Raw genomic sequence first — 21725 nt, 5'->3', positions numbered from 1 at the left:
TATTGTTTGGAAATCCAAGCTTCTCAGAAACACTTTTACTAACAGCGGCCAAAATGTAACAGCTCTAACAATGTATTTTACAAGTTGGTGCGGACATTAAGAAAATAAACGAAAAGCCACATGAAATATAACAAAGTCTTATTATACACCATACCTAAAAGGAAAATAAGATAGCCCATCATGATCAAGATTTCTTTGGGTTGGGTGCACTTTACAATCCCTTTCCAGAATGTTTGACCAACAGTCAAATGCGATGTGCAACACACTTGATCAAATTCAGATATGACATGATCTTTGAGAAGAAAAAATGACATCCCAAACATTTTGTGGACAATTACTGCTTACATTGTTGCAGAGCATCATGCTTGAATGTTGAATACAAGGTCTAAAAAAATAGCTGCTTCAAATCCAAACCATTTACTACCAGTTTTCCCCCTCTAAGTAGGCCAGACGATTAACCAGTACATTTTCAAAAAGATCCTGTGATGTGTGCTTAATTCAGTGCGTGAGAAGAGGTAATAATTGTGGGAGAACAGCTCATGGTGGCTGCAGCTTCTTCTTCTTGACAGTCGGCAGTCACATAATGCACTGAGCAAAGGAAATTTCCTGGCCAAAAAGAACATTGCTTTGTTGGATATAATTTCCCTACGCACCAACTTAACACATTCTGATTTTATTCCTCTCTCCCAAGCGCAAAGGTTCACAAAGGAGGTCTGTTTTTGAAGACGCGTGTCACTCAAGATGGCTGTGATAACAAAGCTGCAGAGGGTCCTGAAAAAATCCTTCCAGGTATGCATGAAGGCAATGCAGAGAAGGCCAGGAAAGTGTGTAATTGACTGAATGGCTTTACTTAAACGGGGGAAACTTGTCATTTGGATTTGAAACAACATTTGGAACACCAGGGCTGGGACTTTTCAGACACACCTTGAAGATCTGGATTGTTTCAGCAAGGAAAAGTGCATATTGTATACAACCTAATTTTACTAATTTGAAGTTCTCAAATGTCTTTATAACACAGAGAAGTTAAAACACATCACAAACTGTCTGTGATGATGTATCTATTGCATAAGCTGTAAGCAGGGCTCATTATTTTTGGTTTTTATTTTAAGAAAATGATGTCAGAAATAATTTTAATAAAAGCCACAATACAAAAAGCATTTGATACTTGGATCACACACACACACCTTGTGTCAATTATTCATTCTCTACATTTCCCCCATCTCTTCTCATTCAAGGTCTAAAAAAAGACCATGTTTATTGCAAACCCACGTGTGGAACTCCTGTTTTTCTTTAAAAAAAAAAGTGCAGATCCATAGATTACAACAACCCAAAAACAAAAAATAATGACCCTGCATTAATAAGGTTAGAGACAAAATGCCAATTAAAAAAAAAACGGAACATTTGAGATCGCTAGTGTTTTGTGCTGTATAAAACACTAAAATCCAAACGCTGAGCATTTTTGTTCACATAGCAAGGCAAAGTGTGCCAACAAAGAGGGCGATCTCCCAGAAGGAGATCAGAAGAACAGCTAAAAGATTAAATCCATGATGCAAATTCAGGTACACCTTCCAACCACTATGAAACCACACAGTTTGTTAATGATGTGAGGTATCCAAGTGAGGCACCGCCGGGAAGCTGGGGGGGTAACTTCTATCATTCATGCCAATGACATCTTGCAGCTCCATCTCCCGTTCAAGACTCAGTGACAGAATCTATTCCTTTGGTCACTTCATTTATGGGCGCCCCTCCCAGGACAAATCCACCATGACGATATCAAGGAAACAGAATGCTAAATGAGTACTGCCAGTTAACTTTGCCTACTGGGCCACATAAATTTCTTGCTTTTTTGTGTGTGTGTGTGTTTTTTTTTTTTTTTTAAGAAAGCAAAACAATTAGAAAAGGTAGAGTGGCATCCATATGCATGGCTCTTTGCTGAGTCTCTGTACATGGGCGGGCCCCGCCGGGCGAGTAATGATGAGCTTACTCAGATTTATGGCAGTACAAGTCTTTGAGGGCTTTAAGTTCCTCAATGAGGGTTTTGTTCTGGTTCTCCAGCACGGCGACCCGATTCTCCAAACACTTGACATACTCCTTTTTCTTCCTGCGACACTCACGGGCAGCCTCCCTGAATGAGAGGACCAACGGTCTTGAAAACTGTCTCAGATTGTGGGACTGTTGTCGTGCAGGATTCTCAGCAACATACCTGTTTTTCATAAGGCGCACCTCTCTTTTGCGCGTGACTTCCTCTGTTCCCGTTCCTGTACCTAATGCGGGCGAGGTCGCCATGACGCTGGATGGGGTTGTGCGGATCTGATAGGCTTGAACATCTCCGGAGGCGGCTGAAGGGTTGGAGGTAAATGGTAACAAAGAGAAGTGCCAGAGGAACCGTGTTTGCCATCTTTTCTCACCTTGTACAACCACCTGGTTGCTGGGCAACAGGATCTGCTGACCATCACTGGTCTGGGCGTATTGCAGGATGGTGGCACCTGGTTGGCCTGTGGCGGCATTGGCCATGGTGAGTGCTTGCAGGCCCTGAATGCCATCTGTCCCATTATTGGCCAACTGGATGGCCCCTCCCTGTGTGATGGCGACTGCAGAGGGGAGATAATTGTGACACGTCGGCCTTAACATTTCTTCAAAACCCACATCTGCAAGCTGGCAGTGGACAATCAACATACTGTATTGGCCGCTGCTTGTTTGGTAAATGGGTGTGGGCATGGTGACGGTGGTGATGGCCGGGGCAGAGTCGTCTTCTGACTTTTCTTCCTCGATGCAAGGAACTGCTGGAGCGTCTGAAGATAAGTCGTTTAGGATTTTCCTGAAAAGAAAAACAGACATACGTTACTGCCACATTCCTCCCCTGACCCCCAATATTGAGATTTAATATGTACCGGTAAGTATTTGTTCAAGGTCCTCTTCTCATTTATTTTTAAACAAACAAGGAATAATTTATTCTGTATTACAATCAATTTAGTGTGTTTTGGGTTTATAAATTAGGTTTATGCTAAAATAAAGGCAAAGAAATCATTTTTATTCTGATCCGCCCATCCTCACAAGGGTCGCGGGGCGTGCTGGAGCCTATCCCAGCTTTCTTCGGGCAATAGGCGGGGGACACCCTGAGCTGGTTGCCAGCCAATCGCAGGGCACACAGAGACAAACAAACCATTGGGACAATTTAGAGAGTTCAATTTTTCTGCCATGCATGTTTTTGGAATGTGGGAGGAAACCAAAGTACCCGGAGAAAACCCGTGCAGGCACGGAAAAGAACAAGCAAAGTCCACACAGGAGGGTCGTAGCTGCAATCGAACCCTGCACCTCTGCACTGTGAGGCCGACGCGCTAACCACTCGACCACCGGGAGGCAAAGGAACGAGATATGAAAGAGTCTTCAATTAGTCAATTTGCTAAACAATTGACTTGGAGTCTTTATCTACACCAACTTCACAAAATTCTAGCAAACAAGTAGCGTATGCTGAAAACAGAATTCATTAAATTAGATTACAACAATAATCCAAACAAAAGACTGTGACTTTATCTGTCTCTTCAACCTTCATGAAAAAAATAATATTTTGTGGACTTCACTTCTTCACAAGTGAACATATTTAGACACGATATAAATAGATAATGAAAATATACATATATCTATTTAAAATAATGCCTACCTACCAGGGTATTAAGGTTTTGGAATTTTTATTACAGATACAGGTCACTTTGATGGCGTCTTGAGCTGTGTTTTTTTTAAATGGAGTTACAGTAGTATTAATTTGTTTTTGTTTTTTTAATTGTTGTTTTAGTTCCACCAAAAATAGCTTGGTTTTAGTTTAGTTTTTGTTACTTTTAGTTTCCCTTTTTTAAAATTGTGTATTACTTGTTAAATGTGGATTAATTGTGCAAGATCAAAAAAACACCACGGTTAAGTATTGTGTAATATAAATAAAACCAAAAAAAATATCCATCCATCCACAAATCAAATACAGGTCCCATATAACAGTCTAAAGATACTGAATTTCAAAGTGCAGTGTGGAATACAACTTCAAAAATTAGTATTTTTTGCTCAATTGTCAGCTTCTGAAGTATATTTGAATTCCTGTTGAGAAATACTAAACCTGTTTGTACAGTGTACGGCACTATTTTTTATATACTGCAGATATTTTTGTCAGATGTGAACCAAAAACAGGAAAGCACTTCTTACCTCGCAGTGCATATGAGTATGGCAAAAATCAGTGGAGCCCGTCTTGAAGCCAAGTCAAACATAAAACACATCGGCGGGGAGTGATATTATCTGATGACGATTTTTTTCTTTCCTGGCTACTGCGACTACAGGACTATGACTCCCATATGACTGTTTGAACGTTCTCTTTCCGGCTAATAGCGAAATAAATACATTTAAAATCAACCCCAAAGGATCATGTATTAAATGAATTGCCAAAGATGAAAATGAAGGACATTTTCACTGTAATCATAGTACGTGCGTAGTACATTATGTCGTACATAGTACGATTTGTAAACGTAAAATGTAGTTTAAGTTAGTTTTTGTTTAAATGCATTTTAATTTTTATTTTATTTTGTTAACGAAAATGTTAACAAAATAGAAGGTTTAGCAAGGTTCTTGGAAAAATAACAAGAAACATCACACCTGTACGAAGGTCTTCTGGACAGGATCTCTCTCCTCTTCTGAGAATCTGTGACACTGTCAACAGACTCCTGAGAGTCCTCACTCTCGGCAACTGTTGAAATCTTTGCAGGAACACAACAAATTCTCCTTACATTTCAACTGTTTACTGTGTTTTGGTGAGATAAGCAGCAGGTATTGGGTGCAGACCTGAACTGCTTGGACCTGAGGGGGCTGGATAACAGAGGGCTGGGCCGCTTGGATCACCCCGTGCACTTGGACGGTTTGGCCGTTGGGCAGCTGCACCAAGGTCACTGTGGGACTGCTGGATGACACCTGGCTCGACGCTATGGAGGCCTACGACCAGGACAAACCACCCAGTGAGACACTTTATGCTCAATAGCAGATTAGACATTTTCAAGTATCGGTGGTGATATGATGACGTTACCTGGGACAGGACAATCTCGGACTCTTGTTTCACACCCGTTTCACCACTTTGCTGTGTATCGGCACAGGCTTCCATTGTCATTTAAAATCTGCACAGTGAAAGAAAAATCTTTGAATATATGTGCATTAGCATTAAATTAAAGTGTTAGTGTGCACAGCTGACATTCAGCTGAGATGCTTTACCTCAGCAACTTCTAAGAAAAGGGTCACTAATGTAGTGATGATCTCGAGTAGCCCGCGGACCTGTTCTAAAATAGTTTACCATTGAGGAGGCATTGTGATTTTTGGAATATTGTAAATGTGATCATTTTAAAGTGTAAGCAGAGATTTATAAAAGAAATAAAGTGGTGCACAGGGATATTTATCAGTTTCTTAAAGGGCAAGTCAAGTCAAACATGTTCTATCCGCCCCCACTATTCTAAACATGGCATTTTCTGATTAATAATGTTTTCGTGTAATATGAATTAAGCAGCAACATGCACCTGTATTTATCTCCACAAACGCAATATTAATCAGAATGTGGTGTTTAGACTGGGGAGGGGCGCACGGAACATATTGCAAAGACGATTTTTTTAGTTGACTTCCCCTGTAATGACTGTGAGAAATCATTAACATGATCAGTGTTTTCACTTGAATGTTAAATCATTAACTTTTAACAATAACGACATGAAAAGTGATTTGAGCACATTTGGTATTTCAGAAGCGTTTTATCAAACTGGTAGCTCTTAGCGTGAATTAGTTCTAAAAAAGGAGCTCTTAGTTTGAAACAAGTTGGTGACCCCTTTTGAAAGGCATCCCGAAGGAGGGTGTGGCTTTCTTAACACGTTTGATCAAAGTAAAAAACGCAAGAATTAAACAGTCGTGATGAGCCGGACAAGCACTTCAATCGTTGTCTTGATCAAATTTCTTGCCTGGTTTAGTTCTGTGCAGAAATGCTGCAAGTAGCTTGTCGCTGGCCACCGTGACCAACATTGCTTGGTTAGCATGCTAACAAGCTAATAGGAATGTTTACACTTTAATTCCGCCTTAAAGAAGAGAGTTTAGTTTCCTCCGCATTCCCCCTATGAGTCGGTCGTGTTCAGATTAAACTGCGTCTCGGTTGATTCATCAAATGTGCCTTAATGTCATTTCGACTGCAAGTTGCAACCAGTAAGGATTTGCGAGGGAAAATTTGATAACTGTACCACAGTTTATTTGCTTCGTCTTTATTTCAAACAATGTGTTTGCTAAAATGTATCAAACTGCTTCTGTGACTTAGTCCAGCGGCGTTAGGAATTTTGTCTCTTCTTTTTTTTAAATGTAGCCCACTGTCCATCTAAATCTGATTTTTTTCCGAACATTGCAGCCACTGACTCATTTTAGTGAGCCTCTGCAACGCCGCCGCCATGATTTCTTTGTTGGCGTTGTGCGGCTACAAACCGCAAATAAACGTTGCGGGCAGCCATCTAACTGTCTAGCAAAGATCGGATGCGTATCCTCTTACCAACACAGACTCGCTTCGTCACTCCCGGGTCTACGGAGCTCCACTTTTATTCAGACCGACACGTAAGAGATCGCGTCAGGCTACACCTCCGTCGCGTCACCGAGAACAACAACACAGAGAGGAGGACGAGGGCTACGACGACAGCGAGAGTCGGCAAGGAACAAGCGGATGTCCGGAAAGGGCCGAAGAAGGCCGAGTAGCCGAGAACCCGCGAGTATGGCCGAAAGATTCTTCCTCTTCTATTAAAGGGGTTGGCATTCAAGCATTTGTTTGCGGCAGCGTCACCCGTGGTTCCGACACGCGTCTTGCAAACACAATTTAAATCCTATCTTGAAACCCTAACCCGTGTTAAAAATCCAACTATGAAAAAATTTATAGGGGCAGCCTGTGTGAGCTTCCCTAAAGTGATGGCCCGAAATCCCAGCCGGTTGCCCTTTCCACAAACAGTATTCCGTGCTGTGAATGAACCCCGTGCCCCTGTGACAAATGTCCGGGGCCACATCGCATCTCTTTCCCTCCTTAAAAAGTATATTACAGTAAATGAATATGTAAACCACCGTAACGTCTTACATCGTTTCAGTCGTAAGACTACTTATAGGATTATTTTTTTAACTGGACCAAATGGTTCAAACAAAATTTATTGCTCATAAAGGTTAAGTAAAAATGGCACCGACGTTTGAAAACAGTTTATATGCAAATACATAGGGACTGAAGAACAACATTTTAAACTGAACCTTATATAGTTTTATTCTTTTGCAAACCACTAGAGAGAGCCTGTGTACCACGTGTGGTACCAAACTATAAGTACTACAATTACCACTCGACGGAGTTTCCAGTTGTTCTCTTGTTAAATAACAATTTTGTCTGTTACTGACTTTTACTCCTTCGTAAGCAGCCATAGAAGGGGACATTCCTACATGTGGCCGTCTTTATGTCAGCGCCGGATATGTTGCTCATGTCAGTTGAGCCAGCCATATATTTAGAATATATATTAGATTCCATTCAGATGTCAAAGGACACCACTTGCTTCTGCTGACTGGATGTTATTTTATTGCCATTTAACGTAGTTACTGATCACATTTTTAAAAATGTCCATTCAGGTTTAACAGAGACAGGTCAAATTTTTTTACTCCAGCGCATTCCTTTTTGTCCATATTTGGCCAGAGGAAAAAAAGGAAATAATGACAAATGTACACAATTATATCATGTAATTTTATGTTCTGTTGGGCATGGACACAGTGAAGTCGCCTTTAGCGACAGCAAATCTGCAATTGAAGGTTCCGGGATGAGTGCTACAGAAAAACGATAGGCATGTAATAATAAAATAAAAGCTATTTCAGAAATGTCGCTGCAAACTGCCTAGGGGAATGTTGTATCTTGGAAGGATTGTGTTGTATGCACTTTTTTTTTTTAAATGTTACAATGCATTGAAATGTTAACTTTTTCCAAGGCAAAGTGTACTCTCATGAAAACTGTACATATCGTTGCCATGTCATTTACGAATTTCTGTTTCAACCGAATAGTTCATAACAACAAACATTCTTCAGGTTTTTACATGATTGCAAAACTTTTGAATGACAAAAAGAATTTGAAAATGCTGTATTGAAATTAAAGCTATAATTGTCAGTTATTTGGGTGGCAGCAATATCTACACAGAAGGAATTTCTATCATAAGAGTCTAAAGGAGACTATTAATTGGCTGACTTTTCTCTTTGGATAATTAAAAGCTGGAATAAGTGTCGTTAACAATGTTGACATGGGGGTTGCATCCAGCACGCTGGCTGACAAGGAATTCCAAATGAACAGCAAACCTGTTGTTCTCGTTCTTGCAAATTTCCCCATTTCCCATAGTTGTCAAGCCCCCGTGAGCGCTCGTTCGCAGCAATGTGTCTTGTCATCCACATGATGGTATCAGAATTCTTTCCATTTCTTTCTCCGTCCTGGTCAGCAGTCACCTGCCTTCTGTTTTTGCAACTATCACGTTTCTGTCGCCTAAGATGGACTGGTTGAAACAGGTGAGATGAGCGACTTCTTTGCTTTCTAATGGACGGTCCAGTGGATTTCAGCCATGTGGTGCTTATTATGTACTATTTACAGCTCTTGCATTCGCAATACACTTGCCTCTCCCTGGTCATCAACCCAGGCCATAAAATGTTCTCATTATCTCTGTCATTCGGCATGTGGGGGATGCCGCAGCAAAGTGGGTTCTAAGCTATGGCAGCTGGTCAAAATCCTGCGGGGAAAATGAGACTTCAGACCAATTTATGACCATCATCTCTATGTGCGAGGTCAACACAGCAGCTCTTCAAGCCGCACCTACAGATGTGAAACATACCTAGCGAGTGATTGAATATCCCAGCGGTGCAAACACTTCTGACCTAAACGCCGTCCTTTGCAATAAAACCTGCATGGCAGGATACGGCATCGACAAGGATTTCAAGTTTTCTACTTTTCCATTCAAAGTGAGACAAAGTATGTGTCATAAATATTTGTCACAAAACTGCCTTTACATCTGTTCCCGTATGTGGCTGACTTGATTAGACATTGATTTCCCTTAATCAAGACCACCAGCTCTGTTAGCTGCGGCATCCCAGGTTAGTCTGCATTCCTTCCTTAAATTGCCTCTGCAATTTGGTCAATATATAGTACTCTTGCGCTTCATGTTCTTTTTCTCATTCTTCCTATATTGGTTTTTGGCGGTTGGCAAACAACTAACCGGCATGGAGTGTGGATCCTGATTTCAAGATTTTTCTCATCTTGGAAGAAACCAAAAAGGAAACAGTGGTGGCACATTAGTAAACAATTCACAAGAAACCTGTGGACCAGAGTATTTTCCATCCGTCAATCCCTTCTCTGCACCGCTTATTCCCACCATGCAGGGTTGCAGGTGGAACCTACCTAAGCTGTCTTTGGGCAAGAAGCAGGGTGAACCCTGAACTGGTCGCCACCCAATCAGAGTTGCACAAGTTTCTTTTCTGAAAGTCTGGGTCAAATTCATGTTTTTATTCCTGTCTGTCCTTGAGACTCAAACTTTGACAAAATCACAATGTCCATTAATTATTAATCTCTTCATGACATTTGCTATATCACCATGGTGACTATGCCTTGTGATTAAATTAGATTCCTCTTGCTGATGCTGCAAGAGAAAATCTGATTTTCAAGGCTACCAGAGTGCTGCAGCAGGCGGTAAATCACGGCCCAAACAGCCTAGGAAATGATGTCAAAGACGCCCCCAAAAATGGTGTAGGAGGAGGATGGGAGTTTAATCTTAAACATGTAGCGACCTGACTCCAATCCATAGCCCCCTCCACTTTAAATTCAGCTGTCAAACCTCTTGGCTTAAAACAAGCTCCTGAAACCCCATCGACAGCATGCCCCTCTGACACGTTGTATCCCTTAGACCCACTTGCGGTTTCACCCATTTTCTCTTTGTGTTTTTAATCACATGTTCCTATTGCAATAATGACTCCCATTCACTTAGCGGGCCATTGCCAACGCCTTCTCTCAACTCAATATTGAGTGTGTTAAGAACATGTCGGATAATACAGAATGTCAACATTTAAAACAGTCTTAAATCTTGTACCGTGGAAAATATCATACCGGCTCCCCAGGGGCATCGCTAGGTTTTATAGATAGTGGGGGCTTGGCCGCCAAGAGATGTGCAGGATGTGAACAAATTCATCCTGTGAGCACATTTCACAAGCAGCTAATGAAGACTGATAATACTGTTAAAGGTTTCAAGTCAACAGATTAGAGCTGGAGTGTTATTTCAGTCCGTTTTTAATACAATATACAAACACAATAAATATGTTAGTAGCTTTAATGCCCCCTCCAAAAAAGAAAATATACATTGTTACAGTGTCTGCAAAACTGCGTGCAAAAAAAGTGCCACTGTTGTCACAAAGTCGAGCCCGTCATTAAAAATGTAGAGAAACATTTACCTTCTAAGAGTGAACATGTCATCAAAATAATATTAACAGCTGCAATCTGCAGCTACTGGGTGGAAGAGAATGCCATCGGTTTTTAAGGTTGACGAATCGGCTGATGACGTTGTTGTGACTGCGTGCATAGAGGTTAATCGAGGCTAACTTTGGCTCATATCACAATAACTGCTTGAGAAGTCATAGAGATTGCATTTCGGCTGAAATGTGGCGAAATGGTTGAAGACAAATCTTACACATCACTGAAGTTTAAATTCAATAAAAATAGTCATATTAAAGTGGGAATCTTGAAAATATCTGCGACAGGCTAATGCGTTTCTTCCTCTTAGTTCTCTCCACTTCCTGATAATTACTTTCCAAAATAAAGTTTCACATAATACAAGTCGTATGTGATGCATCTTAGCTGGAATGTTTCATATTTCATATCCATATTGAGTTGCATGTGACCTAGACTGTCTGCATCACAAATGACTTTTTTCTGTGTACCGGTAATCATTTAGACCAGGGTTCACCCAGGTGATGTCCACGGGTACCAGGTAGCCTTCAAGGACCACATGGGTGGGCCTGTCCTAAAAAAAGGCCGCTTATCCTCAGGAGGGTCGCCGACTTGCCGGAGCCTATCTCAGCTGTCTTCGGACAGTAGGCAGCGGATACTCTGAACTGGGTGCCAGTCAATCACAGAAAACAACAGAATTAGGTATATAGTTATTTACAATCATTTATGGTTTTCTGGCCACTTTATACTGAATATTTTTGATTTTAAAAAAACAAACAAATGCAACAAAATTACTTAGTGGGCAGGCTCAAGAACATTTTGGGGATGCTTCAGCCTCACTAAAATAGGGTTAACGACGGCACTGCCTGCCCCTCAATTGTAGCATTGAGATAGGTTTCGACTCTAGAGTGTGGCTAAGGTGGAGATTTGACTCATTTTAATAACACTGACCTTATATGCATGCTTTTTATCACATATTGAATTATCAGTTTCACATACGAACACCTGGTTGGGGTTGCCATGGCTACAAGGCCCCATAGACACAGGTTCTCACACACAGACACACACACACACACACGCACCTACAGACATACGCACAGTATATGTGTATGAAGAAGGTTCTCAAATCTGAAGACAGTTTGTTGGAATGTCCCAAAGTCGTGAGACCTGAGCTGCTGCCGCCATGCAGCAAAGACAACCCAACAGGACGAGACTGTGCTGACCTGGACCTCTTGTTAATCTATGCTTGAGGCACCATGGTTTATTTGACTATTTCAATCAATCTGTCAAGGTGTGAACTCCTCCCACTTCTGCCTTTTTCAGTATTTCTGATCAAATTACTTCAAAATGGCGGGAATGCGGTCAACTGGTTAGCATGCGGCGTTACAGTGCAGAGGTGCAGGGTTCGATTGTGTGGAATTTGCATGTTCTCCCCGTGCCTGCGTGGGTTTTCACCCACATTCCAAAAACATGCATGGCAGGTTAACGGAACACTGTGTGTGTGTGTGTGTGTGTGTGTGTGTGTGTGTGTGTGTGTGTGTGTGTGTGTGTGTGTGTGTGCGCGCAGTTCACAGTGATGCCGCAGTCATGTTTTTTGCACGCCTTGTCTTGCTGTGTGACCACAACCATTGTGATGTTACTTTACCATCCATCCTCACTCATCCCACACCTCCTCTCGTGGTTCAAAGGTTGCCATGGTTACCAGCATCCCAGTGGAACACAAACCTTCTACCCTGAGGCTACAGGAGCGAGCAGGCTTGGCAGGCAGGGAGAATATGCTGACCTTTGACTCGCCAAGGTCTTCCGCATGCAGAGGAGCGGGGTTAAAGCAACAGAACTACCTTGCCTTGTAAATGCAGCCACATGATCCATAATGGTGCCTGTTGAGAGAGGTTGCCACATTCTAATCCTTGGTTCTTGCATGTTTCTCAGATAAAGCATCTATTGTGTCCACTTTTTGCATCTGTCACCACCACTTTCTCCAAAACCCATTGGACTGAAATAAAGGTGCATACTTCATGTGCATACAAGAAAGGCTGTCTCAGATGTTAACTGCTCTGATTTCTAAAGTACCATTGCAGTACTTTGACAGTGTCTTTCACCAAAATCACAATTTGATATCATTCAGTATTTTATTTTTGTAGCACTGATTGCTTTTAAGTAAACAATTAAGATAAGAAAACCTTTATTAGTCTCGCAATGGAGAAATTCCCAATTCACAGCAGCAAAGTTATGAAAGGAAGAAGTAGAACAACAAAATATAGGAGCTGCTGGAAAGGCAGCCACTCTCGCGGCACCATTTTGAAGTCAAAATAACACCTGCAGTGCTGGCGCCCTCCATCTGCTGAAGTACGTTGCTTTTCTTTAAAGGGCGTAAATTTGAAGACTTTGTGTCACTAATCCATGGGGTTAGGTGAGCAACACTTGCCAGATGCTATTTGCTACAGTAAGTGCTGAGGGTAATTTTTGCTGCCACAGGTAATATACATACACACAGTGATGTTACCCCATACCACCTAATGATTTCATTAAGAGTGAGGAAAAAATTCAGGGCAATAGTGATGCACTCATACTGAACAGGAGGTGGGATTGAAACAGAAACCAAAGCTTCAGAATAATTTTTTTTGAATGCATGCTGTAGATGTAAAAACGTTTTTTTCTTCGTAGCATGTACACTTGCAGGCAGGAGACATGTGTTTGCATGTCTGCATTTGCGACACTTCGGAGAAGATGGGTTATTTACTGCTCGGCCCAGGCGACCTGTCCGTCCTCACGTCCGGCCCCAGCAGATTAAGATGCAGGTGCTGGAGGCTGCCATAGGAGCCTGAGATTGATGGGGAAAACTGGGACCGCAGAGGCCCCACAGAATTCTGAACAGAGCCCGACTAGCCAGCAGACTGCCTCTCCTCCAGCCCTCCATTGTCACCTCTTTTTTCAACTTTTCTTGATCACGCTGTTGCTCACGCCGGCACTTCTCTTCCTCTGTTGCATGACACTTTCTGCATCCCATTTTGTTGCCTCTGTGTCACTCCATCACCTCCCTGTGCCCCCAAAACAGCTTCTAAGCCCCCTTAAGTCACTGTCAGCAGCATTAGCCAATTTGGATATTTGGATGTCACAAAGTGTGTCTGTGTGTGTGTGCGTGTGTGTGTGTGTGTGTGTGTGTGTGTGTGTGTGTGTGTGTAACCATGTGCGGGAATATGCTCTCAATAAATAATTCTGTGGTTAAGAGGGTTGCAGGAGCGCAACGAGAGATGGATGCCTATGTTTACCCACCGCAGCTTCCAAGTTGTCTGCACAGTTGCAGGAATTTAGAAGATATGGAAAAAAATATCCCACTATGTCAACATATGCGCTCACTCTGGTTTTTCCAATATAATTGTGGTAATATTGATGTTGCATGATGGAAAAGGAGTATGATGAATGGTGTGTGTGTGTGTGTGTGTGTGTGTGTGTGTGTGTGTGTGTGTTTGTGTGCTTGCAAGTACGTACGTGTATTTGGGCAAGAGTGTGCTGAACAAACTGCACTGGCAGTTTTCTTTATTTTTATTTATTTATTTATTTTTGTCAGCGTCCCCTGGGCAGAAGACGCATGAGTCAGCGGCCAGTAGGATTTATAGCCAATTGATTAAATTAGCATTTGTTCTGCTACGAGGGCAGCAACCTGTCAGTAAGCATAACCTGAAACGAACATACACATAGCATGCAGCCAAGGGTTTGCGTGTTGAGCAGCCATTGAAGCACTGGTCAAAGAGCAAAATGAAACAGCAGACAATTAGTAATTATGTCAAAAAGTCAACATGATTAACATCAGCATTGCTGCGATTTAAACACATGAGCAAATATACACTTGCACTCCGAGAAGCCCCCATTCTTATGCAAATGGGCAAGTGGGTCGTACACACCAGCCTTGCTGACAAGCCTTTTTATGACATTCATCAAAGCCATCTGCCATTTTCCGCTCAATTAATTTGTTATGGGAAGAGGGATCAATTAAGTGTGCACTGTAATGGCTTTATATCCTTGTTTCCTTTTTATAGCCCAATATTTTCTGTGCTCCACTCTGGCATGAAAAGGCGAAATCAATATCCCTGGCTATTTTCCTCTCCTGTGGACTAATTTGTTTTTGCCACTCTCTTCCTGGCATGGTAAACAGACTTCAGCAAGGGTGAGGGGGATGGCTGAACATAATCCAACGAAAAGATCTCATCTGGATCACAGAAGTTCCTCACTTAATGACTTCATAACGTCAGGAGGGATTGACCTCCGGCCTGTTATCATCCCCCGGTGGTGGTTTAGACAAGGGATACTGTGATAAGCACAATGGTCTTCCTGTGGCCACCCCAAAGATGGCGACAGGTGAAGCGGCGTCGGCACACAGCAGCCATTAGCAGGAGCGTCACGGGCCTCGCTCACCTCGACCCCTGCGATGTATCAAGCACTCGCCCATTAAGCCCGCTGATAGGGTTGATGATATGATGAAGTGGGTGTGTTTAAGTGCGTGCCTGTGCGTGACTTGGGAGCACGCTCGGGCCCCGTCATTACTCCTGCAGCGGACCTGGTGACATTGCCATATTGATTTTGACATCATTCGGTTGGGATGTGCTTTAGTGGCTGACTCTTAAAACAGAGCCACCAAAGTGTCACTTTGTTTGTGGAAGCAGACCTGAAAGGCCAATGAGGTGAAGGAAGTAATCCCATGTCAGGATTTTCCATCCAAATCCATGCAAAGGACCCACTCAAAAGAGAGAACATGGTTAAAATTAAAGGCAGTTTGAAGTCAAGAGACTCACTGCACGGCACAGTTTTCCACCAGGATGACATTTACGACAAGTCACTCTGCACTCTTTTGATTTATTGCATATTCCAAGTATTTTTTTTCTGCCACATGTTAATGGGAATAGAATACGAAAGCTTGTCTTTTACTTGTAACAAACAGCACTGGCCAAGAAGAACATGTTGTTTCATCTAGTACTGTCAAGCAATTAAAAAAAGTGAGATAATTAATTATGATCTGTAATTGATTGATCTAATTAATTTATATTTTAATCTCATCTAAAAAGTGCTGAGAAAACCCCTATTTCCATTTTTAATTCATTACATTATTGAGGCAGATCAAAACACAAAAAGAAGTGGCATTATATAGTCTTTCATTGTTTGTAAACAGACTTGAACAGATGCAGTCCTAGCCATTCACTTGCTGCTGTAGTTGAGACTAGTCCCAAGTGCTACCTGCAACCTTTAGTTTCGACCACCAGGGTGAATATCACAGTTTTGTTAGTTTTTGTAAATCTCCAAATAATTACAAAATAAAAATAAAAATAGAACATCAGGTCCATAAAAAGTGCTTAGGTTAACATATCAAAAACAGTAAGAACATTTTTGTGAACAGTACAAGTACTCAACACTGAACTTGCATCGGATAATTAAAAAAAAAAAATAATAATAAGAGAGCTCCAATAGCAAATGCACTTATTCAGAGGAAATGAAATGTTGATTCATATACTGTACATTTCATCTATTCTGTATTGTAACTGTCATCTAATAATGTTTTAGTTTTGATATTGTAGGAATGCGGACAGTAGCCAGAGCACCTGGAATGTTAACCCAGAAGAGTGAGGCAGGCATGCTAACATCTAGTCACTTTAACTCAGTGTTTTAAAACCCTACACTGAAAAATGTTGGTCGAATTTGCTCAATTTTATTTCATCACGTGGTCGAGTGGTTTCATAAAATAAAATCATCTGAATCCAGGGACATTTTTAAGCTTGCTGTGATCTTCCCGTAGAGCAGTCCGGATAACTTTGACAGCTCACACTTTTGTTTGTAAATGTTATTTAAAATGAATAACTCCTCAATTAAATCGGGTCCAAAAAGTCACTATGTACGCCTTCCCTATGTCGCTTTAAAACTGACAACTTTTGGGAAGCCAAACACAGGCAGTTTCGAACATCACGTACCTTTCTCTGTTGTTGTCCTTTTCCCGTCAACATGACTTTGTAGCTAACATGAGCTCTCTTGGATCAAATGGCAGAAACAATCAGCCGTCTGCCTTCTTTGACTTGTGGATATTTTCATTTTGCCAAAACAATTGACCAACATTTCCTTGCTGACACACCGGAGTAAAACCAAATTCATTTCCGGCTGCTCAGAGCTATGAGCTGGAACCTTCTGCTTTGTTATCTAATTCCAACAAGAACGTCTCTGCAACTGGGGGTAATCCGCAGAACATGCTGTCAACGCTTTTTAACAGTGCACGGCAGTGCATGCCCCCTCCGTGCAACACACTGTGAAAACAGACCTCAATAAAACTCCCCCTGAGTGACAGAAGACAATTCTGATGTAAACTGATGACATTCACATTAAATGATGTGTAAGAGTTGCAAGAGAGAGAGGGCTGCTCCCAGCTCAGTGCATGCGTCTTGGTGCCGTACTTCAATTCAACACTTGATGGATGATGACCCTTTTGATTTGGCCAAACGGGGCTGTGCGACTCAGGAATGTCAGAGTCATTTCATTTGTGATGGAAGTGACTCCATTCAGCCATAACTGGAAGTGAAGAAATCAATGCACATCCTTAATTTTTTGTATCATTGGCTCAATGCAACTATGTATGAATACAGAGAAGTGGAGGAGTCATGAATCAGTTGCCATTATGACTCCAAACAGCACAGAGGAAGACACCAACACATTTAGTGTGGCTTAGACCTGGACTGCTAAGTTAAAAAATAATAATAATAATACACTTGTACGGACTATTAAATATCTATACATCATTGCAGCATTGATTTACATTGCGCAGGCTTCATTGCATTTGCATCCTGAGCCGAAGGGTCACTGGCTGTTGCCAGTTTGAATAATCTGCTATAAATGTATTGCCCTCTCCAATAAGATATGCCATTTAAAATTTAAGGGTGTGCCAACTATGTTCAATTAAAAGATATGAAATATCGATAATTTCACCCATTTTAAAGTAATTAAGGTCCTTCTTGAGACACAGTGCAGGCAGTCCTGCTACGGCGGGGCAGGTTAGGCATGCTGGGAAAACAACTTGCACTCATAATCAGGCAGTGTGATAGGAGTCAGACTGAGCCGCCTTTCAAGAGATACACATTAAAAGTCCATCGATCTGTCTGTAACTGTTTTATCAATTCTTCTAAAAATTAAAACATTGACCTGCAACACACCCCTTCTTCTAATCTTGCAGCAGGGAGTGACTTGAATATCAAACATTCATGAATTTGATTAAAATACAGAAACCTTTGAAGAGGATGTTGAACAATAAACAGCTCTAACACTTCTCACTGCAATGCCTCTCGCTTTTTTGATCTTGCCATTTTTTAAAAACTTTTAAATGACAAAAACATATCTTAATATTTTAAGCATGCTATTTTACTGCACTGATTTTTGTTTGTTTGTTTAATGTACTCAATTTTATTTCGGCAATTGATTGCATGAAATAAAATCATCCGGATCCAGGTACATTTGTTTTAAATAGACTACACAGTTACTTAATAAATGTATTGGATCCAGATAATTTTATTTTGTGTAGTCATTTGATGACATAAAAGTGAATAAATTCCACACACTGTATTTCTTTCTTGCAAGCCCCATGCACAGACAGTGGTGCCGTCAAGGATTTGTTGCTCTGTGAGAAGACCAAAAAAGGAAAAAAAAATCACTTCAGTTCCCACCACTGTAATGCTGCAAATTGAAAATACTATTTTCTGGCTCTCCTGTCAGTCATGCAGACCCTAGAATAGTCAGTCACTTTTCTCTCACGGCACTCCGGCACAAAGATATACATTATGGTCATGGCATTTCTCGTCAAGTTCCCCAAATCTCCTGACTGTGTTAAAAAAAAAAAAAAAAAAAAGAGAGAGAAATGCTTCAGTGTGAAAGCTTTCTTCTTGATCTTCCTCCTGGTGTTTGGTCAGAATGGAAGGTCACCACTCAGACTGATATCCTCCCCTGTCGCCTCACCTCTGGCTTACCCGTCGCCCCTTCCTGGAAAGTGGAAACCCCCTTACTCTGGCGCAGGGCCTGTAATCCAATTAAAAGCACATTAAGGGCAAATGAATAGCAGCAGATTTAATTAGCTGCTGACGAAGCCTGGCTGTCTGGCAGTCGGGCGGATGGACGGTGCGCAAGATGCTCGCAGGGCTGCGTCGCCTCTGACCTGCCCGTGTCAACGGGGTGGCGGACGACTGAGAAAGCAATTTGCAAGCTCTGCTTCATTGTGGCGAATCAAGTCTGACATCAGTCCAGCCAACAGAAACAAGAGTGGGCCCTCCGTGAGTTTGTCCAATCCTTTTATCTTTCAAAATAGTGGCTGGAAAGAGTTTATGAACAAAATGTTTCCCTCTCAAACACGTTTCATGTGACAGACAGCAGGACAAATGTGACACAGTTGGACTGTTCCACAGAATAAGAATTATTTCAGCCACTCCTGATGTGACTATGACGATCAATGACTGTCAACCTCGCTCTCACTTGCAGTCTGATGATTGTCTCAACCCCTTGGAAGAAATTTGTAGTTTTGGTATGCTTTCTTTAAACTGCTCCTGTTGGTTTGCAAATCAAAGTCACATGATATCACAATAGCATGCCTGTTAAAACCAAACACCTCATGTTGCAGCAGGCCGAATCTTATTTTAACCTTGAATAAACAGAAATTATTTAAGTGTGTTGTAAGAAAACAATAAAAATGGTAGATGTTAAAGTAACAGCGGGCTGGAGCATTCAATGACAGCACACCTCTGTCAGCACACGAGGAAGTTGACTTGAACATTTGGTGTGTGTTACAAACAAATTCAGCCTTTTTGAGGAAAGATTCAACTGATCCCCAACATTTGTATCCCCACACTGTGCTTGTGTAGCTTTGCTGTAGGTATATAGTACTTAGACTTCATGGCACACTCCAAAACATCTGTTAGTTTCAATGAAGACTCACCATTGTGTCAGTCCTGGTATTAACTTGTGATCTATCCATGGTGTAGCCTGCCATCAAATCTCCCTGTGATCCTGAACAAAAAAAAGGGCTGGAGAAAATAGAAAGATGGATAAATAGGTTCATTGTTCTCAAATGTTAGACTTTATCTCTGCTGAGGAAGTGAAAATGTCTGGACGCAAGTGGAACATGTCGTACTGTATTTCTGCTTTCTGTCTGCTGTCCCTTTGCATGCTGCATGCATTCTTTCCCGCTACAGCCTCCCGAGTGCAGTGTCAGCAATGCAGTGTAACCCACTGTGACATTTGCATCATTCTTGTGTGTGTGTGTGTGTGTGTGTGTTTTCAGTCTCTGATGAAGAGTAGCCCCCAGCAGGTCTCAGGTGAGGTGTGTGGATTCCACATGCATGCTTCTGCATGTATTTTTGTGTGTTGGCAACTTCTGTGTTCATATGTCCACTTAATGTGTGTGTGTGTGTGTGTGTGTGTGTGTGTGTGTGTGTGTGTGTGTGTGTGTGTGTGTGTGTGTGTGTGTGTGTGTGTGTGTGTAATGAGATCCAGGTCCCTGCCTCTCCATTTCTCCGCAGCTAATAAAAATATAGAGTGCCCTCCAGATCCCTTTATAGAGAGAGTTGAGACCGCGGCGAAATCTAGGACAGGCTCCATTGATTTGGAGCCTGCTGTATTACTCGCCATCACCGCCAAGGCAATATGAGAAGCCTTTTTTTTTTGTAAATCACACAAGCCCAGAGGGACAGAAAGGAGGCACACAAAGAGAGCAGAAGGGAGGGATAGTTGGGAAAACTCCCTGTGTTGTTTCCTCCTCTGTCATCATTGTATTATGCGCTAGACTTTGTTACACAGAGAAATAACATGACATTTGTGCTGGGCGTCACAGTAACTTAAGCAGCTCACAGCTCTTGGCATTGCAATTCAATATTGCGATTTTCGCTTGGTCATTTCAAGTATGACTGGGTACATAAAGATCTTTGTGTTTACCAAGTGAGAGGACAGATTCTGATTCTATTTGAAATGTGTGGACAAGTGGATGTGTTTTTTTTTTCTTTTAAGACTGGATCCCAAATCTCTGAAGACTAGTGGAGTGTTCTGGAGCAGGCCAGGTACCGACCCCCTCTGTCTGCCTTAATAAGATAAGCCCCTGTCATTGTATCGCCGCACCCGGCCCCCTTCAGCCCATAAAATATTCATGGAGCACAGCCGCCTCTTAAGTAAACTGGCCAATTTGTTGCGGAAAACGTGCATTAAGATTGGCTGGGACGATATGCCAGGCCCCCCCCCCTGGGGCCAAGGCAGACTTGGGCTGCCATTATGATTCTCGAGTCCCTATTGTTGGCAGTCGTTGGAGCAGAGAGGGACAGGGGAGCAGCATGTGGGCTGTCTGTCGGTAATGGGTGTGTACTAAGGGTGGGCGAGGCAGAAAAGCAGGAAGCAGTGGAAGATAAGAGCAGCTCACAAGAGGCTGCTTTTCAAGCACTCGCACGTTGATGGTGAGTTAAGGAGTAGGGAAACAATAAAGGCGGGGTCATGTTTGAATGACAATGGACACAAAATGGTGAGGGGGTGAGAAGCATGGATGCACACATGACTACATCATATAACGACAACGACAAACAAAAACAGCATGCACATGTAGCCTCTCACAAGAATAGATTTCAAGGATGACTTATCTCCCTGAGGATTCTGGCTGACAAATCTCTAAGGCATTAAAACCATCCATCCATTGTCTTCTGCTTATCCAAGGTCGGGTCGTGGGTGCAGCAGCTTAAGCAGGGATGTCCAGACATCCCCCTGCACAACCATTTCGTACAACTCTCAATGAAAGGTGCCCAGATCACCTCACCAGAGACATCCTAACAAGATGCCTGAGCCACCTCACCAGGCTTCTCTCGATGAAGAGTATCAGTGGCTCCTGATGCCAAGTGCCAATGTGGACACCATTATGTCTGAACATGGTGTTCATTATGGACAATCCATAACCCATAACGAGCACGGTAGTCCAATAAAGGATCACAGCTCAGGTTCTGATCCGGGTGGCTTTCACCCATCCACGGCCTTCGGAGTCTCACTGTCATTGCCCACTTGAGCAGTGAAGTCCCCCCAACAGAACAAGGGGGTTCCCGAAGGGTGCGCTCTCCTGCATCCTCTCCGAGGACTCCAAGAAGGGTGGTTACTCAGAGCAGCTGTTTGTTGCATCGCCACAAAAAACAGACAGGAAGAGAAGGCAGAGGGATGCTACCCTCTCGCTCACTGGTGTAATGCTGACGTACAAGTATGGCAA

General features: G+C 42.2%; 1 protein-coding gene across 2 annotated transcripts; it reads right to left on the bottom strand.

Annotated features, from left to right (window-relative positions):
- Positions 1-20: 20 nt before the first annotated feature.
- On the bottom strand, positions 21-6687 carry LOC147210974 (cyclic AMP-responsive element-binding protein 1-like). Of its 2 annotated transcripts, XM_086119568.1 has the most exons (8): positions 6542-6687; positions 5060-5147; positions 4822-4968; positions 4636-4736; positions 2679-2818; positions 2409-2591; positions 2204-2339; positions 21-2125 (listed from the first exon to the last, which is right to left on the bottom strand). In XM_086119568.1, exons 2-8 carry the CDS (start codon positions 5138-5140, stop codon positions 1981-1983), a joined length of 933 nt encoding a protein of 310 aa, XP_085975694.1. In that variant the 5' UTR covers positions 5141-5147; positions 6542-6687; the 3' UTR covers positions 21-1980. The 2 variants fall into 2 exon arrangements, with proteins under 2 accessions (XP_085975694.1, XP_085975685.1); XM_086119559.1 differs by having other exon boundaries at positions 2204-2591.
- Between the last annotated feature and the right edge of the window lie 15038 nt (positions 6688-21725).

Source organism: Hippocampus guttulatus, chromosome 1 (genome assembly GCF_054856545.1).
Source record: "Hippocampus guttulatus isolate MCC_2025c chromosome 1, RoL_Hgut_1.0, whole genome shotgun sequence".
NCBI classification, from domain to species: domain Eukaryota; kingdom Metazoa; phylum Chordata; class Actinopteri; order Syngnathiformes; family Syngnathidae; genus Hippocampus; species Hippocampus guttulatus.
This window is presented reverse-complemented; position numbering and strand designations above follow the sequence as displayed.